General features: G+C 41.6%; 1 protein-coding gene across 1 annotated transcript in view; it reads right to left on the bottom strand.

The window, feature by feature from the left end:
* The window catches only part of plch2a (phospholipase C, eta 2a), a 129,910-nt gene that overhangs the window by 64,923 nt on the left and 42,107 nt on the right, over positions 1-22,880 (bottom strand). Inside the window, exons 4-9 of the mRNA XM_048614877.1 lie at positions 22,325-22,495; positions 15,537-15,630; positions 14,294-14,497; positions 11,785-11,905; positions 10,675-10,846; positions 5,350-5,457 (exon numbers count right to left, since the gene is read on the bottom strand). Coding sequence (XP_048470834.1) covers positions 5,350-5,457; positions 10,675-10,846; positions 11,785-11,905; positions 14,294-14,497; positions 15,537-15,630; positions 22,325-22,495 — 870 coding nt within the window. The remainder of the gene's footprint in view (positions 1-5,349; positions 5,458-10,674; positions 10,847-11,784; positions 11,906-14,293; positions 14,498-15,536; positions 15,631-22,324; positions 22,496-22,880) is intronic.

The raw sequence follows: 22,880 nt of genomic DNA, 5'->3' as shown, positions 1-22,880 counted from the left end.
CAGCCAGACCTGCTGAGCTTTTCCAGCAACTTTGTTTTCGTTCCTGATTTACAGCATCTGCAGTTCTTTTGGTTTTTATTACAGACTCCAACAGTCTCACAACCACAACACTGAATGGAAAATTAGGCCTGTGCCTCACAATCAAGGTTGGGTCCGTGCTGAGTAACCTTACAGTACCAGCCTGTTATATACAGTAATGGGATGGGCACAAGACACTGTGAATCAAAAGCCTGACAGTGTCAAATTCCAGAAGTTGTTCCAAATTAGCATGATTAACTGTAAATACATACAAACAAATCAACAGACATAACACAATGTGGAGCTGGAGGAACACAGCAGGCCAACCAGCATCAGAGGAGCAGGAAAGCTGACGTTTTGGGTCGGGACCCAATCAACAGTCATTTTAAACCCTAATTAGAGAGTACAGACATCTTCAGTCTGAATATGAAGTTTCTACATCTCCTTCTGTTGTCAATTTTCAAACTTGGTTTGTTTTCAAATCACTGGTCTTATTCACAGTAGAAAATAACCTGTTGTTTGTCAAGAAACCTATTATAACCATATTGATGTCTTATTCAATGAGATGATGACTCCCTAAAGTCTAGCTGGCTTATGTGTGCAACAAAAATAGCTGCCTTTGTTACCAAAACTGTACAGAAGAGGGGATAGTTGAACTTAACTCATTGGGCGAGACTCCTGTGGGACTGGGAGGTTTTATACCCTATAACCTTCCATTTACCTCAAATCAGAGTACAATTGGTTGGAGATTAAAAGTCAACACTGCACCCAATCTTCTCAGTCTTCACAATGGGTGGGTTAAATCAGAGTGCTCCTTAATTAAAGGAGCTTTCGCACTGATTGATAAAAGATCATGCTGGTGATCTGCTGATGTGCTCCATGAATTACAAGCTGGCAGCCAAAGAAAGTTCAGATAGGAATACACACAACTCAAACTCGAACTCTGAAACCAAAATGTCCCATCTTCAGGAATTCAAAGTCAACGAGTCCAGTTGTAGAAAGGATTGGACCAATATGAGCCGATCTATAACCCACTTAAAATATATGTCTGAGATGTTATAAATTGCGGAAGCATGTTAATAATATGCCATGGCTTAGCCTCGACTCTGCACTAGACTTAATTTTAAGCTGATTGACTACCTGTACACCCTAAACCCAACTGGAATGATAACCATCCATTTGAAGGTTAAACAATTTACTGTCTACTGTACAGTTAGATGATAGATAACTGGATGATATATCTTATTGGATAGACTGGGTCTTGAGATTATGACAGGAGGTACTAAGCAACAAATCATTTAACTTTCTTAAGAAAAGCAGACATATCTTGGACAGTATCTGTGCCTGGTGGAGAAACACCAACAGACAATGAATGAGACTTTTCACTACACCGACATCACAATGAAAGGTGAGACAACCTGTTTGTCATTGGGAGCACTAGGGTAACCAGAAAAAGAAGCCAACTCACTGCTGACTGGATTAGGGAATAGTAACACACCCAAGGGAATAAACAGAGGAGAAAATTGATCTTTGATTACCTTACTGGCCTAGACAGATTGCTCTGTGAGCACTGGAACAACAGGAGGCCCTTCAGCCCTTTAAGCCTATTTTGTCCTTAAATTAGATCATGACTGATCAGTTCCATAATTCCATTTACATGTTTTTGTTCTATATTTTTTCCTGACATATATACCAACCTTGAGAGGTTCACTGGCCCCCAAAATGCATAGCCTTTTAGGAGAAAGAATTCCAGATGTTTACTTGCTTCCTGATTTTACTCTGGAATGAATTCTGACCGTCAAACAGCCTTCCCTTTCCCAATGCCAACATTTGTATCATTAATTAATAGGATTTTGTTTTGTTGTTTGGGACACAGTGTTTTGGAGATAAAGCTTTAACTCCTGGAGACTCCAGGCCCATTGTGGGATAGTTGTCAACTTTATTAATATTTATGTAATCTGATCCTGACATCATTCACTAAGAACTGCTTTGAATTGAGCCAGGTTTGATGAACTGGTCTTTGTCATTCCCCAATGAGAAGAGGTCAGTAGTCATCCAGGATCATCTGCTTTGGCCACCTCTGTCCACCAGGTTAATTTTCCTACCTATATCCAGGTTGAAATTTTACACACCTCACTCTATATTGCCCCCACAATATGGTTTTAGTGACACACTCTGACACCCAGCCACTTCTTCAAATGGGAAGTCACCTCAGTACTCCCTTTGAACGTTGCCACAGTTGCTATGCTAAGGAAAAGGTGGTCAAAGGGAACGAAAAGGAGGAGAGTGATGTGATGCAGATAATTCAGTCAACAGTACCTTCCACTTCATATGAATGCACCATTGAGGAGGAAGAAAAAACATTAAGTAGAGAATGCAGACACACAGAGATACAGAATCAGAGAAATTATGGGGCATAATAACATGAAAATTACATACAATTACATTAAATATACAACACATAAGCAGGCCACCAACCCAATGGGTCCAAGTTGGTATTAATGTTCCACACAGGCATGCTCCCACCATTATCCAGCTTCTAGATTTACCAATCTAGAATCCCATATGAAATCCAGTAAGCAATTAACAGTGACTGGGGTTGAATGGGGGTTACACTACTGTGTTTACGATCCCCTTACAGAAACCATTTCGAGGACCATTTTCATGAGGAAATGCTGAGTTGTAATTGATTGTTTGAATGAAGGATTGAATCATTCATCCCACTTGCTGACTTATCAACATGTTCTGGTTTAACTGCAGCGGTTCTATTCTCTGGCTGTTCAATAGTTTCTCAATGGAGTCCTGAACCATGTTCATTATGATAACTGGGGCTTGTCCATTAAGGTGTTAAAAACTCTTAGTGAATTAGGCTACAGTTTAATATTTCATATATAGTAAATAAGTAAAATGTGTTTTAAAAATCCAGTATGGAACTCTTGCTGTGTCTTGAGTAAGTAACACACTAAGTGTTGTTTTGTTAAGGGCTGTATCCATGACCTTTCAATTCAGTGATTTATGATGAAATTATTTTTCAATAAAATAATAAACTAGACAGAAATGCCAAATCTCCTTTCTCTAGCAAGTTATGTTTGGCAAAGCCTTCAATTTAAGAATATTGTTCCTTGTGCAGTTTATCAGAATGCTGTAATCATGGGGAAAAGTACAACCCACTGGGTAACATATGAATTTTGCAATCACCTATGCACTGGAAACACAAATACATCAACAAAACACTCAATCAGCCTTTTGGAGGAAAATTTAGTCCAACTAGACAAATTAGAAAATAAATACTTATTCATAATCACAAAGAACAAGAATGTAAAAAAACTCTGCTTAACCATATTCTGGTATCATAAGATATAGTGATGCAATCACTGACATATTGATTCTTATTGCTGGAATGCGGGGAGGGAATTTCGGCAAAGACTTCGAGACAAAGGCACTGCCTACAATGGGAAATCTAAAGGGCTGATATGGGTCCCCCCTGTCATTAAAGTAGAGCCTCTTCAGTCAGTAAACTTTCACCCACACCAGCTTTTGTTCTTAAATATCCACCCAATCCACTCATCATGAGCTTTCTGTAATATGCTCATTTGGAGATGTATGTTTGGCAGGCTGGAAGCTCATGGATTTATAGGGCTTTACTGCAGCATTTTACAGAATTAGACCTAATGTTTGAGAATCAGCAACAGTTCAGGCTAAAAGGTGAAGGGAAATTTAATGAGATGTAATTCTTTCAGATCTCCTAACAAGGCAGCTTTAATCCAGGGAATGGGGATTTCTAATGAAACTGACAGGGCAGAAATAGAGGACTAGCTGACTCATGTGTGACTTCTTGACAATAGACAGGGGCCAAGTGTGGATACCTTACAATGGGGGGATCCCATGGAGGAGAATTTAATGATCACATTCTTACTACAAATACAGGATACTTCAATAGTCTAATTCCACTGAAGTAGACTTTTAAAAACAATTTTACCCATTTCCAAATTAGGAAACAGAAACAATTTTCATCTCAGGTACAGCATGAGTTAGTTCCAGAGCAAACTTCCCTATGAGTCTACATTATCCTATGAAACACTCCTGGGACTTTTTTTTATTTCACTCTTGGGATGTGGTGTCACTAGCTGGGCCAGCATTTATTGCCCATTCCTAGTTGCCCTTGAGAAGGTAGGGATGAACTGGGTTATTGAACCGCTGCAGTTCCACATGTTGTTAGTTTGCTGCACTGGATTAGATGTAGGTGTAAAGCTTCCTCAACCAAACACTCCCAGGACAGGTGTCGCACAGCCAAACGCAGGGCAAGATGACTGGCCAAATACTCCTCTAAAGCTCAACAAAATGCCTCAGCCTCTACTAGAAGGCATAACTCTATCTGCACCAATATGCCATTCTTCATTTCTTACGCTAATGACTCTGTAGACTGACTGGTTAGATTGCCAATTTAATGCTGATGTAGAGGCAGCTTTATTTTTGATCATGATCATATTGGACTGAGCTAAGCCAGCTGGAGGCCTGGGTTGAAGTCTCATCCACTCTGGATGTGTACAATAACATCTCTGAACAGGTTGATTAGAAAGTATCTAGGACTGAGCTAAGTCTTCCCAAAACTATGTTGCGCACATGCACTGTGTCACAGAGATGAACCTGATTTAATCAGTCTGCATTGAATTTGAACCCCAGAGGTCAAGATCCAGTTCACCAAATCTCCCCTTTCCTCTCCTTTATGATTTTTGGCAAGAACCCTGAGGATGAATATTTATTTTTAATTAAATCAGACCAAACCATAATGCATACTTTAGTGAATCTCACAATAGCATTGCCTTGTCTTCCATTGGCTGGGCCCACCAGAGTTTAAGTTGGTTTAAAACAGCTCCTCAACTTTTTGCTATGACATTTCCTCATTGTATCAGAGCATTTAAGTTCTTTCAGATCCTCTACACTAACCAGGAAAATAAACCTGACAGGAGCTTTGAGATTATTGAAGGGTTCCCAACAGCATCTAGAATTTAACAAAAAAGTGTAATTATCTTACAATTTGCTCTTGTGTTACTCACAATCCTTCTCATCTCTTCACCATGTCTTTACATCATCCCCCGCATCAACCTCAACAAGCATATGAACCATTAATAAACAGCACAAAGGATTGTGCAAGATAGAATAATTACAGTCTTTAGTTTTTATATTTGTAAAGGATAAATGGAGTAGTGAGGGTCCATTCCTATCATTTCAAAATTATTGCAGATAAAATTAAAACAGTCTTATTCTTCCCACACCCACTCCCCCCAGAGGCACCCCCTTCAAGAGCTGGGTTTCTATTTTTCCACCTACATCTCCATTCATCAACTTGCAGTCATCTTCGATTTCATCTGCGCTGTCCTCATCCGACACCTCACCTTCTTCAGCATCATCGCTGATATTCGCAGGGAGTTTCTTTCCCTAATAGAGAGAACCAGGAAAATAAGGGTAAATAAGTGAGCAATGGGAAGAGAAGAATGAAAATGGAGTGAGGGACAAAATGGTTGGAAAGGAACTAAAGGCACGAGAAAGAAAGAAATGGAAGATAGATGGGAAAGAAAAATGGAGAGGAGGAAGAGAGATAAGAAAGGCAGCGAGAGAGAAAGAGTTGGGAAGAACAAAGAACAAAGAAAATTACAGCACAGGGACAGGCCCTTCGGCCCTCCAAGCCTGCGTCGATCCAGATCCTCTTTCTAAACCTGTTGCCTATTTTCCAAGGATCTGTATCCCTCTGCTTCCTGCCCATTCATGTATCTGTCTAGATACATCTTAAATGACACTATCGTGCCCGCCTCTTACCACCTCCGCTGGCAACACGTTCCAGGCACCCACCACCCACTGCGTAAAGAACTTTTCACGCATATCTCCCTTAAACTTTTCCCCTCTCACCTTGAAATCGTGACCCCTAGTAATTGAGTCCCCCACTCTGGGAAAACGCTTCTTGCGATCCACCCTGTCTATACCTCTCATGATTTTGTAGACCTCAATCAGGTCCCCCCTCAACCTCCGTCTTTCTAATGTAAATAATCCTAATCTACTCAACTTCTCTTCATAGCTAGCGCCCTCCATACCAGGCAACATCCTGGTGAACCTCCTCTGTACCCTCTCCAAAGTATCCACATCCTTTTGGTAATGTGGCGACCAGAACTGTACGCAGTATTCCAAATGTTGTCGAACCAAAGTCCCCTACAACTGTAAAGTGACCTGCCAACTCTTGTACTCAATACCCTGTCCGATGAATGAAAGCATGCTGTATGCCTTCTTGACCACTCTATCGACCTGCGTTGCCACCTTCAAGGTACAATGGACCTGAACACCCAGATCTCTCTGTGCATCAATTTTCCCCAGGGCTTTTCCATTTACCATGTAGTTTGGTCTTGAATTGGATCTTCCAAAATGCATCACCTCGCATTTGCCTGGATTGAAATCCATCTGCCATTTCTCCGCCCAGCTCTCCAATCTATCTGTATTCTTCTGCATTATCCGACAGTTCCCTTCACTATCTGCTACTCCACCAGTCTTAGTGTCATCTGCAAACTTGCTAATCAGACCATCTATACCTTCCTCCAGATCATTTATGTATATCACAAACAACAGTGGTCCCAACATGGATCCCTATGGAACACCACTGGTCACAGTTCTCCATTTTGAGAAACTCCCTCCCACTACAACTCTCTGTCTCCTGTTGCCCAGCCAGTTCTCTATCCATAGTACACCCTGGACCCCATGCGAGTTCACTTTCTCCATCAGCCTACCATGGGGAACCTTATCAAATGCCTTACTGAAGTCCATGTATATGACATCCACAGCCCTTCCCTCATCTATCAATTTTGTCACTTCCTCAAAGAATTCGATCAAGTTGGTAAGACATGACCTTCCCTGCACAAAACCATGCTGCCTATCACTAATAAGCCCATTTTCTTCCAAATGTAAATGGATCCTATCCCTCATTATCTTCTCCAGCAGCTTCCCCATCACTGACGTCAGGCTCACCAGTTCATAATTACCTGGATTATCCTTGTTACCCTTCTTAAACAAGGGGATAATATTAGCAATTCTCCAGTCCTCCGGGACCTCACCCGTGCTCAAGGATGCTGAAAAGGTATCTGTTAAGGCCCCAGCTATTTCCTCTCTCGCTTCCCTCAGTAACTGGGATAGATCCCATTCGGACCTGGGGACTTGTCCACCCTAATGCCTTTTAGAATACCCAACACTTCCCCCTCTCCTTATGCCGACTTGATCTAGAGTAATCAAACATCTATCCCTAACTTCAACATCCGTCATGTCCCTCTCCTCAGTGAATACCGACGCAAAGTACTCATTAAGAATCTCACTCATTTTCTCTGACCCCTCGCATAACTTTCCTCCTTTGTCCTTGAGTGGACCAACCCTTTCTCTAGTTATCCTCTTGCTCCTTATGTACGAATAAAAGGCTTTGGGATTTTCTTTAACCCTGTTTGCTAAAGATATTTCATGACCCCTTTTAGCCCTCTTAATTCCTAGTTTCAGATTGGTCCTACTTTCCCGATATTCTTCCAAAGCTTCGTCTGTTTTCAGTCACCTAGACCTTATGTATGCTTCCTTTTTACTCTTTGTTAGTCTCACAATTTCACCTGTCGTCCATGGTTCCCTAATCTTGCCCTTTTTATCCCTCATTTTCACAGGGACATGTCTGTCCTGCACTCTAATCAACCTCTCTTTAAAAGCCTCCCACATATCAAATGTGGATTTACCCTCAAACAGCTGCTGCCAATCCACATTCTCCAGCTCCTGCCGAATTTTGCTATAGTTGGCCTTCCCCCAGTTTAGCACTCTTCCTTTAGGACCACTCTCGTCTTTGTCCATGAGTATTCTAAAACGTACGGAATTGTGATTGCCATCCCAAAGTAATCCCCTACTGAAACTTCAACCACCTGGCCGGGCTCATTGCCCAACACCAGGTCCAGTATGGCCCCTTCCCGAGTTGGACTATTTACATAGTGCTCTAGAAAACTGTCCTGGATGCTCCTTACAAATTCTGCTCGATCTAAACCCCTAACACTAAGTGAATCCCAGTCAATGTTGGGAAAATTAAAATCTCCCATCACCACCACCCTGTTGCTCCTACATGTTTCCATAATCTGTCTACATATTTGTATCTCTATCTCACGCTCGCTGAAGGGGAAGAGAAAGTTAGGAAAAAGAGAGGGAAAATGTGAATGGGAAAAAGAGGTGGAGCGATGGGAATGAGGGAAAGAGCAGACGAAAGATGACAGATGGAAAAGAGGGAGAGAGAGTGAGAAAAGAAGGAATTATAGATATATAGAAAAGAGGGGAGGAGGGAAAAAGGCATGGAGAAAAGTGGAGTGAACAGGATATTGGGAAGAGTGAGAGAGATATGGGAAGAGAGAAGAATATCAGAGATTTAACAAACTCAAAATGGTCATAGACAAACTTTAGAAGCTTTAAGCTGAAAACTCTTAGTCAAGAGAGATAGTAGGAACTGCCGATGCTGGAGAATCTGAGATAACAAGGTGTAGAGCAGGATGAACACAGCAGGCCAAGCAGCATCAGAGGAGCAGGAAAGCTGATGGTTTAGGTCTGGACCCTTCTTCAGAAAACTTCTTCAGGATTTCTGAAGAAGGGTCCAGACCCGAAATGTCAGCTTTCCTGCTCCTCTGATGCTGCTTGGCCTGCTGTGTTCATCCAGCTCTACACCTTGTTATCTCAAACTCTTAGTCAAACCTGATTAGTCAGAAACCCTACTCTCTACTGTAGGAGTGACCTGGAGAGCACAGATTGTAGATAAATCATGGAGACAGCTTCACTCACAGTGATTGTTAGTTGAAGACATGCCAACAGGAAGTAAAGGACTCTGTGGAGAGTCACCTTGTAGGTGAGGAGATGTGCACCATAGGCTGATACACAATGTATTGGAGTACTTTAAATCTCATCATTACCAGACTTAAAAATATTGGCTTTCTACCATTATATGAATCATTAAGCAATGTTTTACAATTTCTGAAGGGAACTATTCCCAGTACATAGCTTTAAAAGGAGAAGCGGCATTTCCTTGTCATACTAATCACATTGTCCACAGTTACACTATCAGGGGGCTTTAAAGCAAAGGTTGGATCCTTAGGTCAATCTTCCTCATGTCTAGCCTCAAGGCAATAAGGCCAACACAGTTCAAAAGATCCTGGTTTGATACCTGGACTGAGTGTTGCCTTACCAGAAACCAATGCAGGTCTGCGAGTGTAAGAGTGATGGGTGAATGTGATTCACTATCATTGTTTAACCCTAAGGAACGACCATCTAACCTGACAGAGAAACCTCCCAGGGTTTGAGGGAGAGTAAGAGAGTGGGGGAAATGTGGATAGAAAGCGTACCATGAGAAAAGAAATAAATTCATCAATACATGTTCTGGCTCATTGCATTCATACAGCTGTTGTTTCTTTGTTGGGAAATAGAATCACCTTGTTTCTATTAAAAAAAATCACTTTGCTTAAATGACCCAATTTTTTGTATGAATCAATTTCGTTACAAGTAAAATATACAGCAAGCATGGACATTTGAGCATAAATCAATGCGTCCCCAATCTCTCCAGCGCTGCCTGATTTAGATCAGTTGAAATAGTACACAGAATAACAGTCAACCTCAATGACATCTCATTGTCTCAGCCGTACTCATTTCCATCTCATCACTTGTTAGCTAGCCATGCATAAGACAACAGACATTATAACTTCAGAACAGCACATGGTGATGACTGTTAAGTAAGGGAGCCAGGAGGATCATGATCAAGGAATAATTGAAGTGTGGATGAAATCAGCGGAGAGTGAGACTGGGGGCATAAGTGAAATCAAGGGGCAAGTAGACCAAAGGATTAAATTGCTTTCACTCAGTAACCAGGGGTTCATTCTACTGATTATCACTGGTAAAATAAAAGGACACTACACCTAATTAGCAGCACAGAAACAGAGCATTTGGACTAACAGATCTGTGCCAGTGTCAATATTCTACATGAGACTCCTCTCAGTCCTATCTTGCCCTTGTTTCCCCCCAATCCCTTCTCCATCATTTATGTACGAAACCTTCTTTTGAATACATTAAAACTCTCTACTTCAATCATTCCACGTGGCAGCGAGCTTCAAATTTTCACTACTTTCCATGCAAAGAAACTTTTCCTCAGGTTTTTAAAAGAATTTGCAATTATTGTCATATGGAAGAGCATTGGTGATTTCTTAGTCTCCTGGCCAGCACACACTCTCAATCAATATCACTAAGACAAAAATCTGGCCATTGTTTTATTGCCTGTTGTTGGAACCTGCTATACATAAAATGCCCGCTGTACTTACTATATTACAATGGTAACTATATTTCAAAAATACTTCATTGTTGAAATGTCCTCGGTAAATGAAAGGCATTTTATAAGTACATTCTTTTTCTTTTAAATCGGATCTTTGAATTACAGGTGGAGATGAAGGAAAGAAGCACATTACCTTAGCAACATGAGAAAAAAATAAATTGACAGTTTTCTTTTTATCAAATTGGATTCAGATAAAATATAATAGCCCTATAATCAGTCTCTGTGGGAGACATGTTAGTAATAGCCCCATCAAGTCTTGCTAAATAGTAATGAAGGTTTGATTGCCTGCTCACCTTTACAAGAATCTTGCCCTTCAGGCTATCAGGTGAAGGAAGCTGAGTCATGTCATCTACATGCACTGAAGACACATCAAGTTTATCACCCAAGATCTCGCATAGATACTGGGCCATCTTTTTCTGCTGGGGTACACTGCAGTGGTTTTCAATGGAGAGAATAACCGGGTATCTGTAAATCAGATTCAAACCAAACATTCAGCACAGAGTTAAAAAACTTTCAAAGCACAATGCTACTTCAAAATGACATTGGGCAGCTCTGGAATGTGGGAACTGTCACATTAATGGAGTAGGAGGTGCCTTTACAGATGGGGCTGCAGCATGTGGTTGGAGCTTTATGCTTTACGTGACCCACGTCATCTGGGTCATGGGAGATGAGACAGTGCTGAGGGAGCTGTACTCTTCATCTAATCCAGGCTCTACCTATTTATTTACTGAATGCAAATTCCTGGAGCCAAGTGATTGCCTCCTCAATTGCTAAGTTTAAGCTGGTTAGTCCTTCACGTAGTCTGAGGAAAGGACACTCCTTGATCATGTGTTTTATTTTTTGTGTCTCACCACAGGGACAGAAGGGTTTTGCACTGAGGTCCCAGTAGTAGAAGGGCTACACAGGGGCCCCAACTTGCAGGAACCTTAAGCAGTGAACCACTCTCAGCAGTGTAGTGCAAAGCCTTCTGTTCAACAAATGACATTTGACGCAAGGAATACGTTAGTGACTTCCTATGTTTCCCATTCCTTGATCCCATGGAGGCCTGATTCTAGCTCTTGCTCAGGGAGTTTGTTCAGGGAGTGCTGAGACAGAAGGTGGGAAGTTGCTGATTGAACTTGTCATTTCAAGCAGGAAGCGAGGTGCACCATCAATGGTTTCAATCTGCTTCTGTGTTTTCAATAGTCAGAAAATCTTGCCCTGGGAGCATTTGTTGAGACAGTGCAGAGGGACCTTCATTCTGTAGCTGACCTCTCTATACCTGTGTGTTAATGGATCATGTGACTGTGTGGGGCATAATGTTCCTTGGAACTTCTGTTAAAATTGGGTCTACTGCTTCTTTCAGTTCATCTGCTGCTGTGAAACTTAGTTCAGGGTCATTGCATCAGAATCTCAATACTCACTCGGACTTTGCAAAGGCATACTTGTTGATAGTTTCAATCACATCTCGGAAGAGGATCTTGGAGGTGAGTGTGTAGCCATGGTGAACAATGGGCTCTCCATCTGGTCCATCCCAACAGTCAACTAGAAGACAACATCATCACTTATGAAACATAATGCATCAAATAATGGCCTTTATTGACCACACCATGCACAGGACAGCAGAATCCTTGTCTTCCAATCTATCCAGAGGCACGGTCCTCTTCATTTCTGTCATCTCCTCCAGCCTTACAAACCTCCAAGACACTTGCTCTCCTATAATTCTAGCTATTGGAACAACTCCAATTCTCCACCTTTAACGGTTTCACCAATAGTGGCCACATGTACACCTGCCTATGCCCTAAGCTCTGTAATTGTCTTCACATCTCTCTGTCTCTCTCGACTTCTCTCTCCTCTCTTGAGATCTGTGGAATATCAGTCATTGAGTATGTTCAAGACGGAGGTCAATAAATTTCTCGCTATTAAAGACATCAAGGTATGTGTGACTAGTGCAGGAAAATGGTGCAGAGGTAAAAGATCAGCCAGCATCTATGTGTTTCAGACTGAAGGAACTGAATTGCTTACTCCTGCTCCTATTTTCTATGTGTAGTGATTGGAACCATGTTAAGGTAGATCTCATTGACTATGAGATCCTTGATTGGGGTTGTTAACCTGGGCCAAACAGGGAGCCCTGGATGACAGATATAAACAGGAGATTCAAAAGGTCTCCTTAGTCTAGGGACTGGCTCTGAGCCCATGTGCAGTGCACATGGAAATAAAGGGTGACGGGATATAGGCCTCTGTGCAGTTATTTCACTATTGGTTACATTACATCCCCAGAGTTTTAATGGGAAATGTGTTGACTATGCATTTCTGAAGTCTTAAAAATATCCCAGAAATGCCACAAATTTCCTCTTCAAATGCGGTCAGGCCAGTCCATCCCCAGCAGCAAGTGAAGACACGCACAGTTTTAAGTAGCATTCACAATCCTTAGCTATGACTTGTTCATCCCTGTTTTCCCATGGTCTGTTAGGAGAAGGAGCTGGTGGAAGTGCTCTCCTGCAAAATGCAGTACAATTTGGTTATCAGTGAGCTGCTTAATGATGCTGCAGGTGGCTGCTTTTAGGACTGGTTTCATCTTCTTTAACAAGGTGTGTTTTGCACCAAATGCAGGTTGAACCAGTATTACAACTAAAGTGCCCAGGGAGCAACTACAACCCAAACTGGAAAAATCATTCTGGCAGCATCTGTAGAAACAGAGAGAGAAACAGAGTTGATGTTTTGAGTCTGGTAAGGAGAACAGTCACACCAAACTTGAAACATTGACTCTATTTCTCTCCATAGATGCTGCCAGACCTGTTGAGTTTCTCCAGCATCCTTTGCATTTCTTTCAAGTTTCCAGCATCTGCAGCATTTTGGCTTTATTGTTGTAAAAAATTATTCTTGTTTATGAATACCTTTCTGTGGAAAGTCCAGTTATAAAGAATCTCAAAATACAACACAGTGCCAACCATTTCTGCAGTATCTAATATACAGTATAGCTGAAAGAGCTGAGAGTACAATGCTTGTTTAGTAGCTGTTGTCAAGATAACTGCTACCAATTTACTATAATGACAATCCTGATTTTAGAAAATTGCATCCCTTTTGTGCTGACTTTTATTGTGGGGAAATTAATGTCCATTGTAATAAGCATTGTGATGACTGAATTGTCACTGACTATGGATCATATGTCACAAGATAACAGGATAATGCTATGACAGTAACATCTTTTGACATGAATTTGCTTTGTAGACATTCCCTTGCTTGCTTTTCAACAATAGGGAGAATCTTTATAACGTCTTGCATCATCTGTTTTTGCCCAAGTTAAACATAAAACACTCTAAGCAGCAACTTTGAAGATTAGATTAAAGGCTATTTCCTTTGGACCAAATAAGAAGGACAAACTGACATCTATATAGCTTTCACACCCTTCCTAATTTCTTAAAATAATTTACAATCAATAAAATACATTATTGTAGCGTAGTCATTGTAGCAACACAGGAAACACAACAACAACTTGTGCACAGAAAACTCCCAGAAATAGCATATTTTATCAACCAGATAATCTGTTTCTACTGGTGTTGTTTGAGGGATGAACATCAACCAAAATACAGGGGAGCACTTCCCATTTGTTCATCACAGGGACTTTTCACAGTCATCCAAGAAGGCTAACAGGATTACAAAGTGTCAGCACCTTGGACAGCATCGCATTTTCAATAAAGCACTGGAGTGTTAGACTACATTATGTTGCTGAAGACGCTGGAGTGTTCCCTGAACCCACAACCTTCTAAATCCGATGCAACTAAGCCACAACTGACAGATTTTTAAAAGAAAGGATGTGTTAAATAGTGAAGACTGCAGCGACACTAGCACCTAATATTATATAAGGCAATACCTTCCTGAAACACCTCTCATCCCCACCCACCGAGAGAAAGTAAGCAGCGTTGATCTTACCTTCAACACAGCGACAACCGGTCTGTAGTACCCAAGCATACATGTCCACTCGGGACTGTGACATTAGTTGGTCCCCCATCAGGTAGGTGTTGTGAGAGGAGGCAATGTAATAGTTACACATAGGCTGTGTCATGTCCTGGCTCACTTTGTAATGTTCAGGGTTAAAAATATCACCTGCTGGGCTTCTCATGTAGTTTGTGAAACCTGTGGGATTGAAAACAAAATCATTCCACTTGTGAAAGAGTCAAGGATAAGTGGATCTAACTAAAATCAGTTCTCAAGACAGTAGTTAGGAAACCCATCATCGTACAAAGAAAGATAGAAATGAGGAACTCTGTCTCTCAAAGGTAATGGATGCTAATTGATTTAATCATTAAAATTTTTGAAATTAGCTTTCATTGTTATACAGGGATATTTCAGCATATGGAGTGTGGGCAAATGGATGGAGCTATATTAAAAGTAGCCATGATCAGACTGAATGGTAGACCAGATTCAAGAGGCTGAATGGTCTCCTTCTATCCCTATGTATGGTTATCAATAACTAACATAAAAGCTGGAAGATAACAGGAGGCTGGAGATTGGAGGTTCACTGTACTAGATCAAATATCCAGAGTTGAATATAACACTGTGAGGACTAGACTTTTGGGAAGCGCATTGCTGCAATTTTACACACACTGCACTTCCCTCCATTCCAAGTCAATCCACCCTGTGGAGTAGGGGATTATTAAATGCAGCCCCGAGTTCCAAGCTGAAATCATAAAATCAATAATATTTCTAAATATTGGCTGGTAGCAGTTTTTTTCCTTTTGATTCACTAATTTGTTTTACAATCAATAGATGAATATACAATGTTATCGAGCATCAGAACCGGGAAGCCTCTGATCTGAACTCAGTTTGTACAAAGTAGGATGGTGAGAGTAATAAACAGTGAGTGTTGATTTTATTTTTAAAAATGACATAATTGTTGGAAAAACTAGGTGTAACTGTGTGAACATGTAATTGTGCATGTATGTTTACGTGTGTATGTATGTGAGACAGAGAATGAGCTGTTGGTAATGGGATAAGTGCAAGGTTCCCCTGTGATGCTGCTGATGAGACCACAAGTCTGCTAACATCCACCATCTGCTAGAAATATGAGGAATAGCTACCTGGGTAATGCATCAGAGAACAGTGCTTATGGAACTGTAGCCTCAGTGAGGTGTCATCGAGAGAAGAAACTGGGGGAATGAAAATGCAAGCTTACCATCAATCCCAAGGACCCCTTGCTTCCTGTTCTCCAGGCATGGCTCAAATTTATCAACGATCTCCAGGCAATGTTCCTTTGTAACACTGGTCATCTAATTAGGAAAGTCGAGAAATGAGAGTGGCTTACACAGTCATTCACCTCCCTGCTTTGTCTGTCATTACACAGCCTGCTCTCCACTCAGACAGCGAGATGTTTAATCACAGGGGATGGTTCTAATCCTGTCGCTCAGTGTTGTTGTCCTGATTACTCACAGCCACTGAAGGTTTGACACTGTTAAGGTCTATCGACCAACAGAAAGATAATAAGGTTGTTCTTGACCACAGGGGTGGTGATTGCAAGCTGTGGAGCTCTCTGTGCTTCTCTAATTCTGGTCTCTTACACAAACAGTCATGGAGAGCTATAGGACTCTGTTCATCTAAAGCTACCAGGTTGTTGTATATTACACTAATCATGGCTATGTCTCAAATTAATCTCATATTTTAACACAAACTGTTAGTTTCTGAAAGCAATACAGAAATAATAACTACTTGCAAATTAAACCCTGTGCGCACTTTATGCTCTGCAATAATTTTTAAAAGGGAGAATTGGAAGTGAAGGACCAAGGTCTACGGCACAGGGGACATCCAAGTGGAGAGTGGAAAAATTCAATCAATACTTTGGATTTATAAAGGATAGGAAGATGGGTTAACAGTGGGAGGAGGGGAACTCAAATTGGACTATGTCCGGGTAGAAGATGGCACAACTATAATACTAAACAACACCTACAATCAGAGTATATTGCAAAATAAGGAATTGTCTTTGCACAGTTTTCTAAAGCAGTTAATTCCCGACATAAACTAAAATGGAAAACTTTCTAATTTAAGGTAGGCTTTCACCAAAATTCAAAAATTTTAAAAAGTAGAATTTGCAAACATTGAGAATAATCTCTAAAAAATAATGGGCATGCTTTCCATAAAGCTGATCAGATATTGGTATTTGCACTGGGTCAATTATGATATCAATTAGTTAAAAATCGATATGCACTTGTTCAATGTTGACATCTACTGGTTAACTATCGATAAAGTGATGTACACTGAGTGAAACTAGGCTACAGGGAGAGTGAGATTAGTTTTGAATTGCTCTAGCAAAGCGCCAACACAGAGATGATGCCATGGAAAGGCCTCATCCTGTACTGTAAGCATACATTTTTACCATCTGTCCCTGACCACTATAGTTCTAGCTCTAGTCCATACGTTAAACAACAGTTTGATAATGCCATAGGGTGATGGCCTAGTGGTATTATTGCTTAGACTGTTAATCCAGAGAGCTGGTAATATTCTGGGGACTGGGGTTCAAATCCTGCCATGCAGATGTTGGAATTTGAATTCAACAAATATCTGGGATTAAGAATTCAACGACGACTATGAAACTACTGCTGATTGTCAGGAAAAACTCATCCGGCTCATTAATATCCTTTAGGGAAGGAAGGAAACTGCCATCCTTACTTGGTCTGGCCTACATATGACTCGAGGCCCATAGCAATGACACTTAGCTGCCCTCTGGGCAATTAGGGATGAGCCAATAAATGCTGGCCTGTCAGCGATGCCCATATCCCATGAATGAATATAAAAAACGCAACAAGAGTTTTACCTCAATCTGGTTTATAAAGGAATCTGTATCTCACAAAGAAACAGACAATGTCTATGCAAGGATTCATCACATCTCAGTTTCACACAGTGAATAACTTTTAGAAGCAAATCAATAGTAGCAACATCCTGCAAGCAGCAATGAGACAAATGAATGTCTCACCAGCTTTTGATTAATAGAGGATCCTGACTCAAGCTTTAGCAGAACACACCCTGTTCTCCAAACAGGTCCAAGCAGCCTGTGTTCTTTCACTTCTATCTGAACAGGCAGATGGGGCCTCAATTTAATGTCCCCTCTACAAGACAGCACTTGCAACATCAACCAGTTGATGTACTCAAATACTGTGCTCTGTGGGGAGGAGAATGGGAGGCTGGTGAGTGCAACAATCTGGGAGCCCCAGTGCAAATCAGCCAAGAGTTCTACAGATCCCGATCGGGCAAGACAGGGTTAAAATCCATGGCTGTTCACTTGGTTTAATCTCAGCAGAATGGTAAGACATATTCTGGATAAAGACAAGGCCCTGACCCAACACCAAAGAATCCAGGATGAATCTCTAATGCAAAGGTTCTGTCCGTCCCTTAGAAAGTCATTGTCAGAAGGAAAGTGAGACTGAGACTTCAGTAGGAATGGAGTGTGGTCAGCACACATAGCAGGCACAAAATCTCTCTGGAGACATTTTGAGGAACATCTAGGAGCAGCAACTTAATAAAGACTAAATGTGGAAGTAAATTTTATCTTACTGGAATGGCTCCTTTTGTAAAATGGCCTTGTTTGGGAATATGAGAAAACTTTAAATTCCAGGTGATCCTCCTTCCCCCCATCACTCGGTCACCTATGACCTCAAGTTGGAAAGTCACCTTGCACCACCTACCCCTAAGTCATAGTCGTTAGAGGGAGGGACTCTCTCTGATCCCATTAAATCTGACTGACCGCAGAATACTGCATGGTGCAAATGGTAAGGCTCACTTCAGAAGATTGGGTAAGGGTACAGAGAGTTGGACAGAGGCACACATAGAGAGAAAAAGGCAATGATAATAGGAAAGAGACACATAAAAAGAGAGTGGAAGAGACAAGGAAAGAGAAAAACAGAGGGACAGAGTAAGAGAGAAAAACAATAAGACAGAGTCAAAGAAAGGGAGGGTAGCATCAGCATGCAGAGAGAAAGTGAGGGAGAGACAGTGAGACAAAAAGGGATAGTGGGCCTGATAGACACTGAGACAAAAACAAGAGGCAGAGACGAAAGGAAGCAACTGTGTTCATCAAAGGAAATGAATGGAGATAATGGTAGAACGTGGGAGACAGACAGAATGAGAGACAGACAGAGAAAAATGGGGAAAGAAAGAAAGAGGAAAAGACCAAGGAAGAGAAAGAGAGAGGGAGAGTAAAGCAGTGTGAGAGACATGGCTGGAGAGATGAAACAGACTGGGGTGGGTAGAGAAAGAAGGTGGGGGGGAGAAATGAGAAACAGAGAGAGAGAGCGAGCTAAGTTGCTGTTCTAATTTGTTCTTCAGCTGTACTGTGATGTGATATACAAACTGTACAGACTCCTGGAACTCTGAAAGAAAGTGGAAGATGGGCCTGAATTGTATCCTAAATTTGAACATTATTCAAAACAATGCACAAATTTCACTTTTTTTAAAATTTAAACTTAATTCTGTTTCGGTAATGTGTCACATTCTGAGTTTTGTCACACTAAACCAGTAAAATCCAGATCAGAAAGGAGATTTTGTGGCACTGTGGGGAGTGTCCCTACTTCTAGGCCAGAAGTTCCAGGTTCAAATCCCACACCAAGAGATGTTGGAAATGGAAGGAATGTTCATGGCTGTAGTGATTGGAACCAGGTGGATCCATTGACTATGAGATCCTTGATTGGGATTGTTGACCCAGGTCAATCAGGAAGCCCTGGCTGACCAATACTAACAGGGGGTTTAGAATCTCCTCAGTTCAGGGGACTGATTCAGAGATGACTAGCCCATAGGAAAAAAGCATCTGAAGATAAGCTAAAAAGATTTCAAATCACTGGGGTGGACATCTGTCACACAACGCCTATTTTTAAAATACGGTTGGATGTCGCACGAACCGCTGAGGTGTAGGGGTGCAATTTCAATATATGTCAAAATGGTGAGATAGATATGTTTGTTTTTGGAGTTTGTTGAATTTTGAACATTTCTGACACTGGGTCAAAGTTTGACCTTAAGTGAATGAATCAGGGTGAGTGCAGAAACAGGGCATGTATTTCTGTGCCATTGAGCAGACAGCCAGTTTGTAGATACCATCCTTCCCTGAGCCTTACTGCTGCAGGTCAGATCACAGCAGAATGACTCTGCAAACAGCAGGTGGCTGAGTAAACTCATTCAAAGACAAATTCACACAGCGTATGAGAGAACGACTGGAATTTTACAGTCAGCCTGCAAGCCCTCTGTGGGATCAGCACAGCAGCAGTTGCCTGGAAGCAACCTCCTGGTGGCAGGCTGTTAAACAGCCAGAGCTCCAGACAGATGTTGAGGCCTCCATCCTCCTGCCACCTCAACCTGCTGTAACCTGTCCCACTCAATAATGGTGGCACCCTCTCCCTCCACCCTACGTACCTCGGAAAGCAGCAGCTCCTTTCCATCCCGGATCAGTGGCCCAGAGCCTCCTATTTGCCTCCCAGCTTCATGGGTCCATCTGCCATCTTGAATTGGATGGCAAGTGCAGACATTGGCTGCCAATTGGTCAAGTCAGGGGCAAATCAAGGTTGGGTGACTGTTCCTGACACAAAGTGATATCCAGGCCACTATTTGAATCTAGGGTCAGGTGCAGAGCCAAAACACAAAATCCTGCCCCTTTTTGTCAGCAGCTCTGAGTGTGGTGGGCTTGGGGGCTGGCCCACAGTCGGGTGCTGCCAGAGGCAGAATTTGGGGGGTGGTGGTTCGAGAAGGAGCAGGAATGAAACTTGTGCTAACACCAAAAACAGGCACAGAGCTGGCAGTGTTTGCTCTATATGGTCAGGGTGACCAAGATGGAGCCTGATATTAAGGTCTTTTTTACGTTTAGTGGAAGCTGTCATCTTAGTAAATGAGGGAGAAAGAGAAATATCAAAATGCATTGATTGAGCTTGGGATTTAAAAGCCTGATTTGGTTGGAAGGGGAAGAGTGAGGTCAGTGAAGAAGACTTACAATAAGTTGCTTAGATTTCAGCCAAAGTGCACTGATGACAACGTTTTAAATAAGGAAACGCCAGCTATTCACTGATTGCTGTTTGCTACTTCAGTGCAATGTCTGCCAATAGGTTGTTCCACAAGAGGCAGACTAGAAAAGACAGTGGCAAGTCAGATTGAAGGACGCTGGTTGGGTTGGTATTCAAATATATTAAAAGATTTGAGTAGTAAATTTCACTCCACTCGCCTGTTCAATTTGGTAATGACATAGGCAGATCACAGAGCTGTTGTTATATCATGTTAACACCTTGGGAAATAAGTTTAGCTACATTATCCTTCAAAAATATTGGACAGAGGCAGAGTGAACGCAGCTGTCTGTTTTTAATATTACCAGCCCATAAATACATAGGAAATGTCTGTCTCAGCATATTCCCTATGTATAACAGTGTAGGGAGTCTCGTATCTACTGTACCATTGATGCCTGGAACAATGAGATAGTGAGCAAATTGTAAATTAATGATGGGCAGTGCCTTCTTTAAAGTCGTCTCATCATTCTGCATAGGCCAGACTTCAAACAAACTTATTGTGTGACTTATTATCGACCTCAATCCACTTTCACATTCCAGAGTCAAACTTTTAAACTTCAAGCTGAGAGCTGATGCTTCTTGATATTTTGCTTTCTCTCTCCGTGCCTTCATTCAGCCACACAGTGCGTCCATTGTTACTCTGCTAAATGTGACCTCTTCTGCATTCTCTCCATAGCACATGCTATCCTATCCCATCATCCTTCAGTCATTCGCGCCTTTGCCATCAAATGTCAAGGTTCCATTGAATTCTGTTTTTAAATGCCCCTGTTCCTCCATCTAGTCATCTTCCTTTAAAACCTCCTTTAAAACCTTTACCTTTGACCAATGCTTTAGTCACTTCCTATGAATCTATCTCCCTCTCTCTCTGGTGGTGCCCTTCTTAAAAACAGACAGCTGCGTTCACTCTGCCTCTGTCCAATATTTTTGAAGGATAATGTAGCTAAACTTATTTCCCAATGTGTTAACATGATATAATAACAGCTCCGCGATCTGCCTATTTCTGTGTGTGTATTTATCAGGAAAACACTATGTGGCTGCCAGTCCATCTTTCCTCCTTTGTGTCCCACTGTAGGTATCAACCTCTTCAATTCGATTTCTCAAAATGAAACCTGACCTCCAGATTTGTTCAACTCAGTTTCTTTATCAATATTTCAATTCATCCCAAAAACCATCTCACCAAAAACCCTTGATCCAATACATCCACCATCTCACCAAAATCCCTCAATAAAACCCACCCTCATCTCACCAAAATCCCTCAACCAAACGCATCCACGTCTCACCAAAATCCCTCAATCAAATGCATCCACATCTCACCAAAATCTCTCAATTAAATGCATCCATATCTCACCAAAATCCCTCAATTAAACGCATCCACATCTCACCAAAATCCCTCAATCAAACCCACTCACTATCTCACCAAAATCCCTCAATCAAACTAACCCACATCTCACCAAAATCCGTCAATAAAACCCACCTATATCACATCAAAATCCCTCAATAAAACTCACCCACATCTTGCCAAAATCCCTCATTCACACATCTCACCAGAATAACTTGATCATTCCTCCCACCATCTCACAAATAAGTATGAATCCCCGCTTCTCACCAATACTTGCCAATCTACCTGTGTAGATTTCTTACGCTTGTGTGAAAAAAAATCCAACTTTGTCTCTTCCCACGGAGTTATTTGTTTGCTAGGCCTGTCTCTGAATTCAAGCTCTTCCTCTTGCTTCAGTTAGCTCCCAGGCGGAGAAGAATGAAGGGGAGATACTCCCCACTGCATGGGGCAACAACTAAACAAGCAAGGCCTACACCAATCCGTGTTTTGGATGGGTTCATGGCATGTTCTTAGCCCATTCTGAGTTCTGACTTGGGGATCCATGCAGAGGGCACATCACTTTGCTCTGGACTGATGCTATCTCAAACTGCTAACCTTCTGCTCCACCTCCAGAAATCTCTTCAGGCCATCGCAGTCTAATTGGTCTTTGTGATTACTGTACATCAGCATCAAAAGGTAGAGGTCTCGGCGTGTGGACATCATCTTATAAAAAGCACAAAACTCTTCAAAGTCCAATGTCCCTTGGTTCTCATCCGTGTCTGCCTCCTAGTAACGAAAGAAAGACAGTCATGTGACTTCCATTACAACAGCTCCATTTTATCAATTGTTCCCTCCATCCTTATAGGATTCAAAATATTCCAAATGAAAATTACTTAATACATTAAAAGACCTTGATACTTTAGTAAATGCCAAAGTGTGAAAGACTAGCATTTATATAGTGTCTTCCACAGCTCTGAATGTCCCAAGATTACAAGGTGTAGAGCTGGATGAACACAGCAGGCCAAGCAGCATCAGAGGAGCAGGAAGGCTGACGTTTCGGGTCTTCTTCAGAAATAGACTCAGAAATGAAGAAGGGTCTCGACCCAAAACGTCAGCTTTCCTGTTCCTCTGATGCTGCTTGGCCTGCTGTGTTCATCCAGCTCTACACCTT

This window comes from Rhincodon typus, chromosome 31 (assembly GCF_021869965.1).
Source record: "Rhincodon typus isolate 14 chromosome 31, sRhiTyp1.1, whole genome shotgun sequence".
NCBI classification, from domain to species: domain Eukaryota; kingdom Metazoa; phylum Chordata; class Chondrichthyes; order Orectolobiformes; family Rhincodontidae; genus Rhincodon; species Rhincodon typus.
Note: the sequence above shows the minus strand (reverse complement) of the source record. Positions and strands in the feature narration are given on the sequence as shown.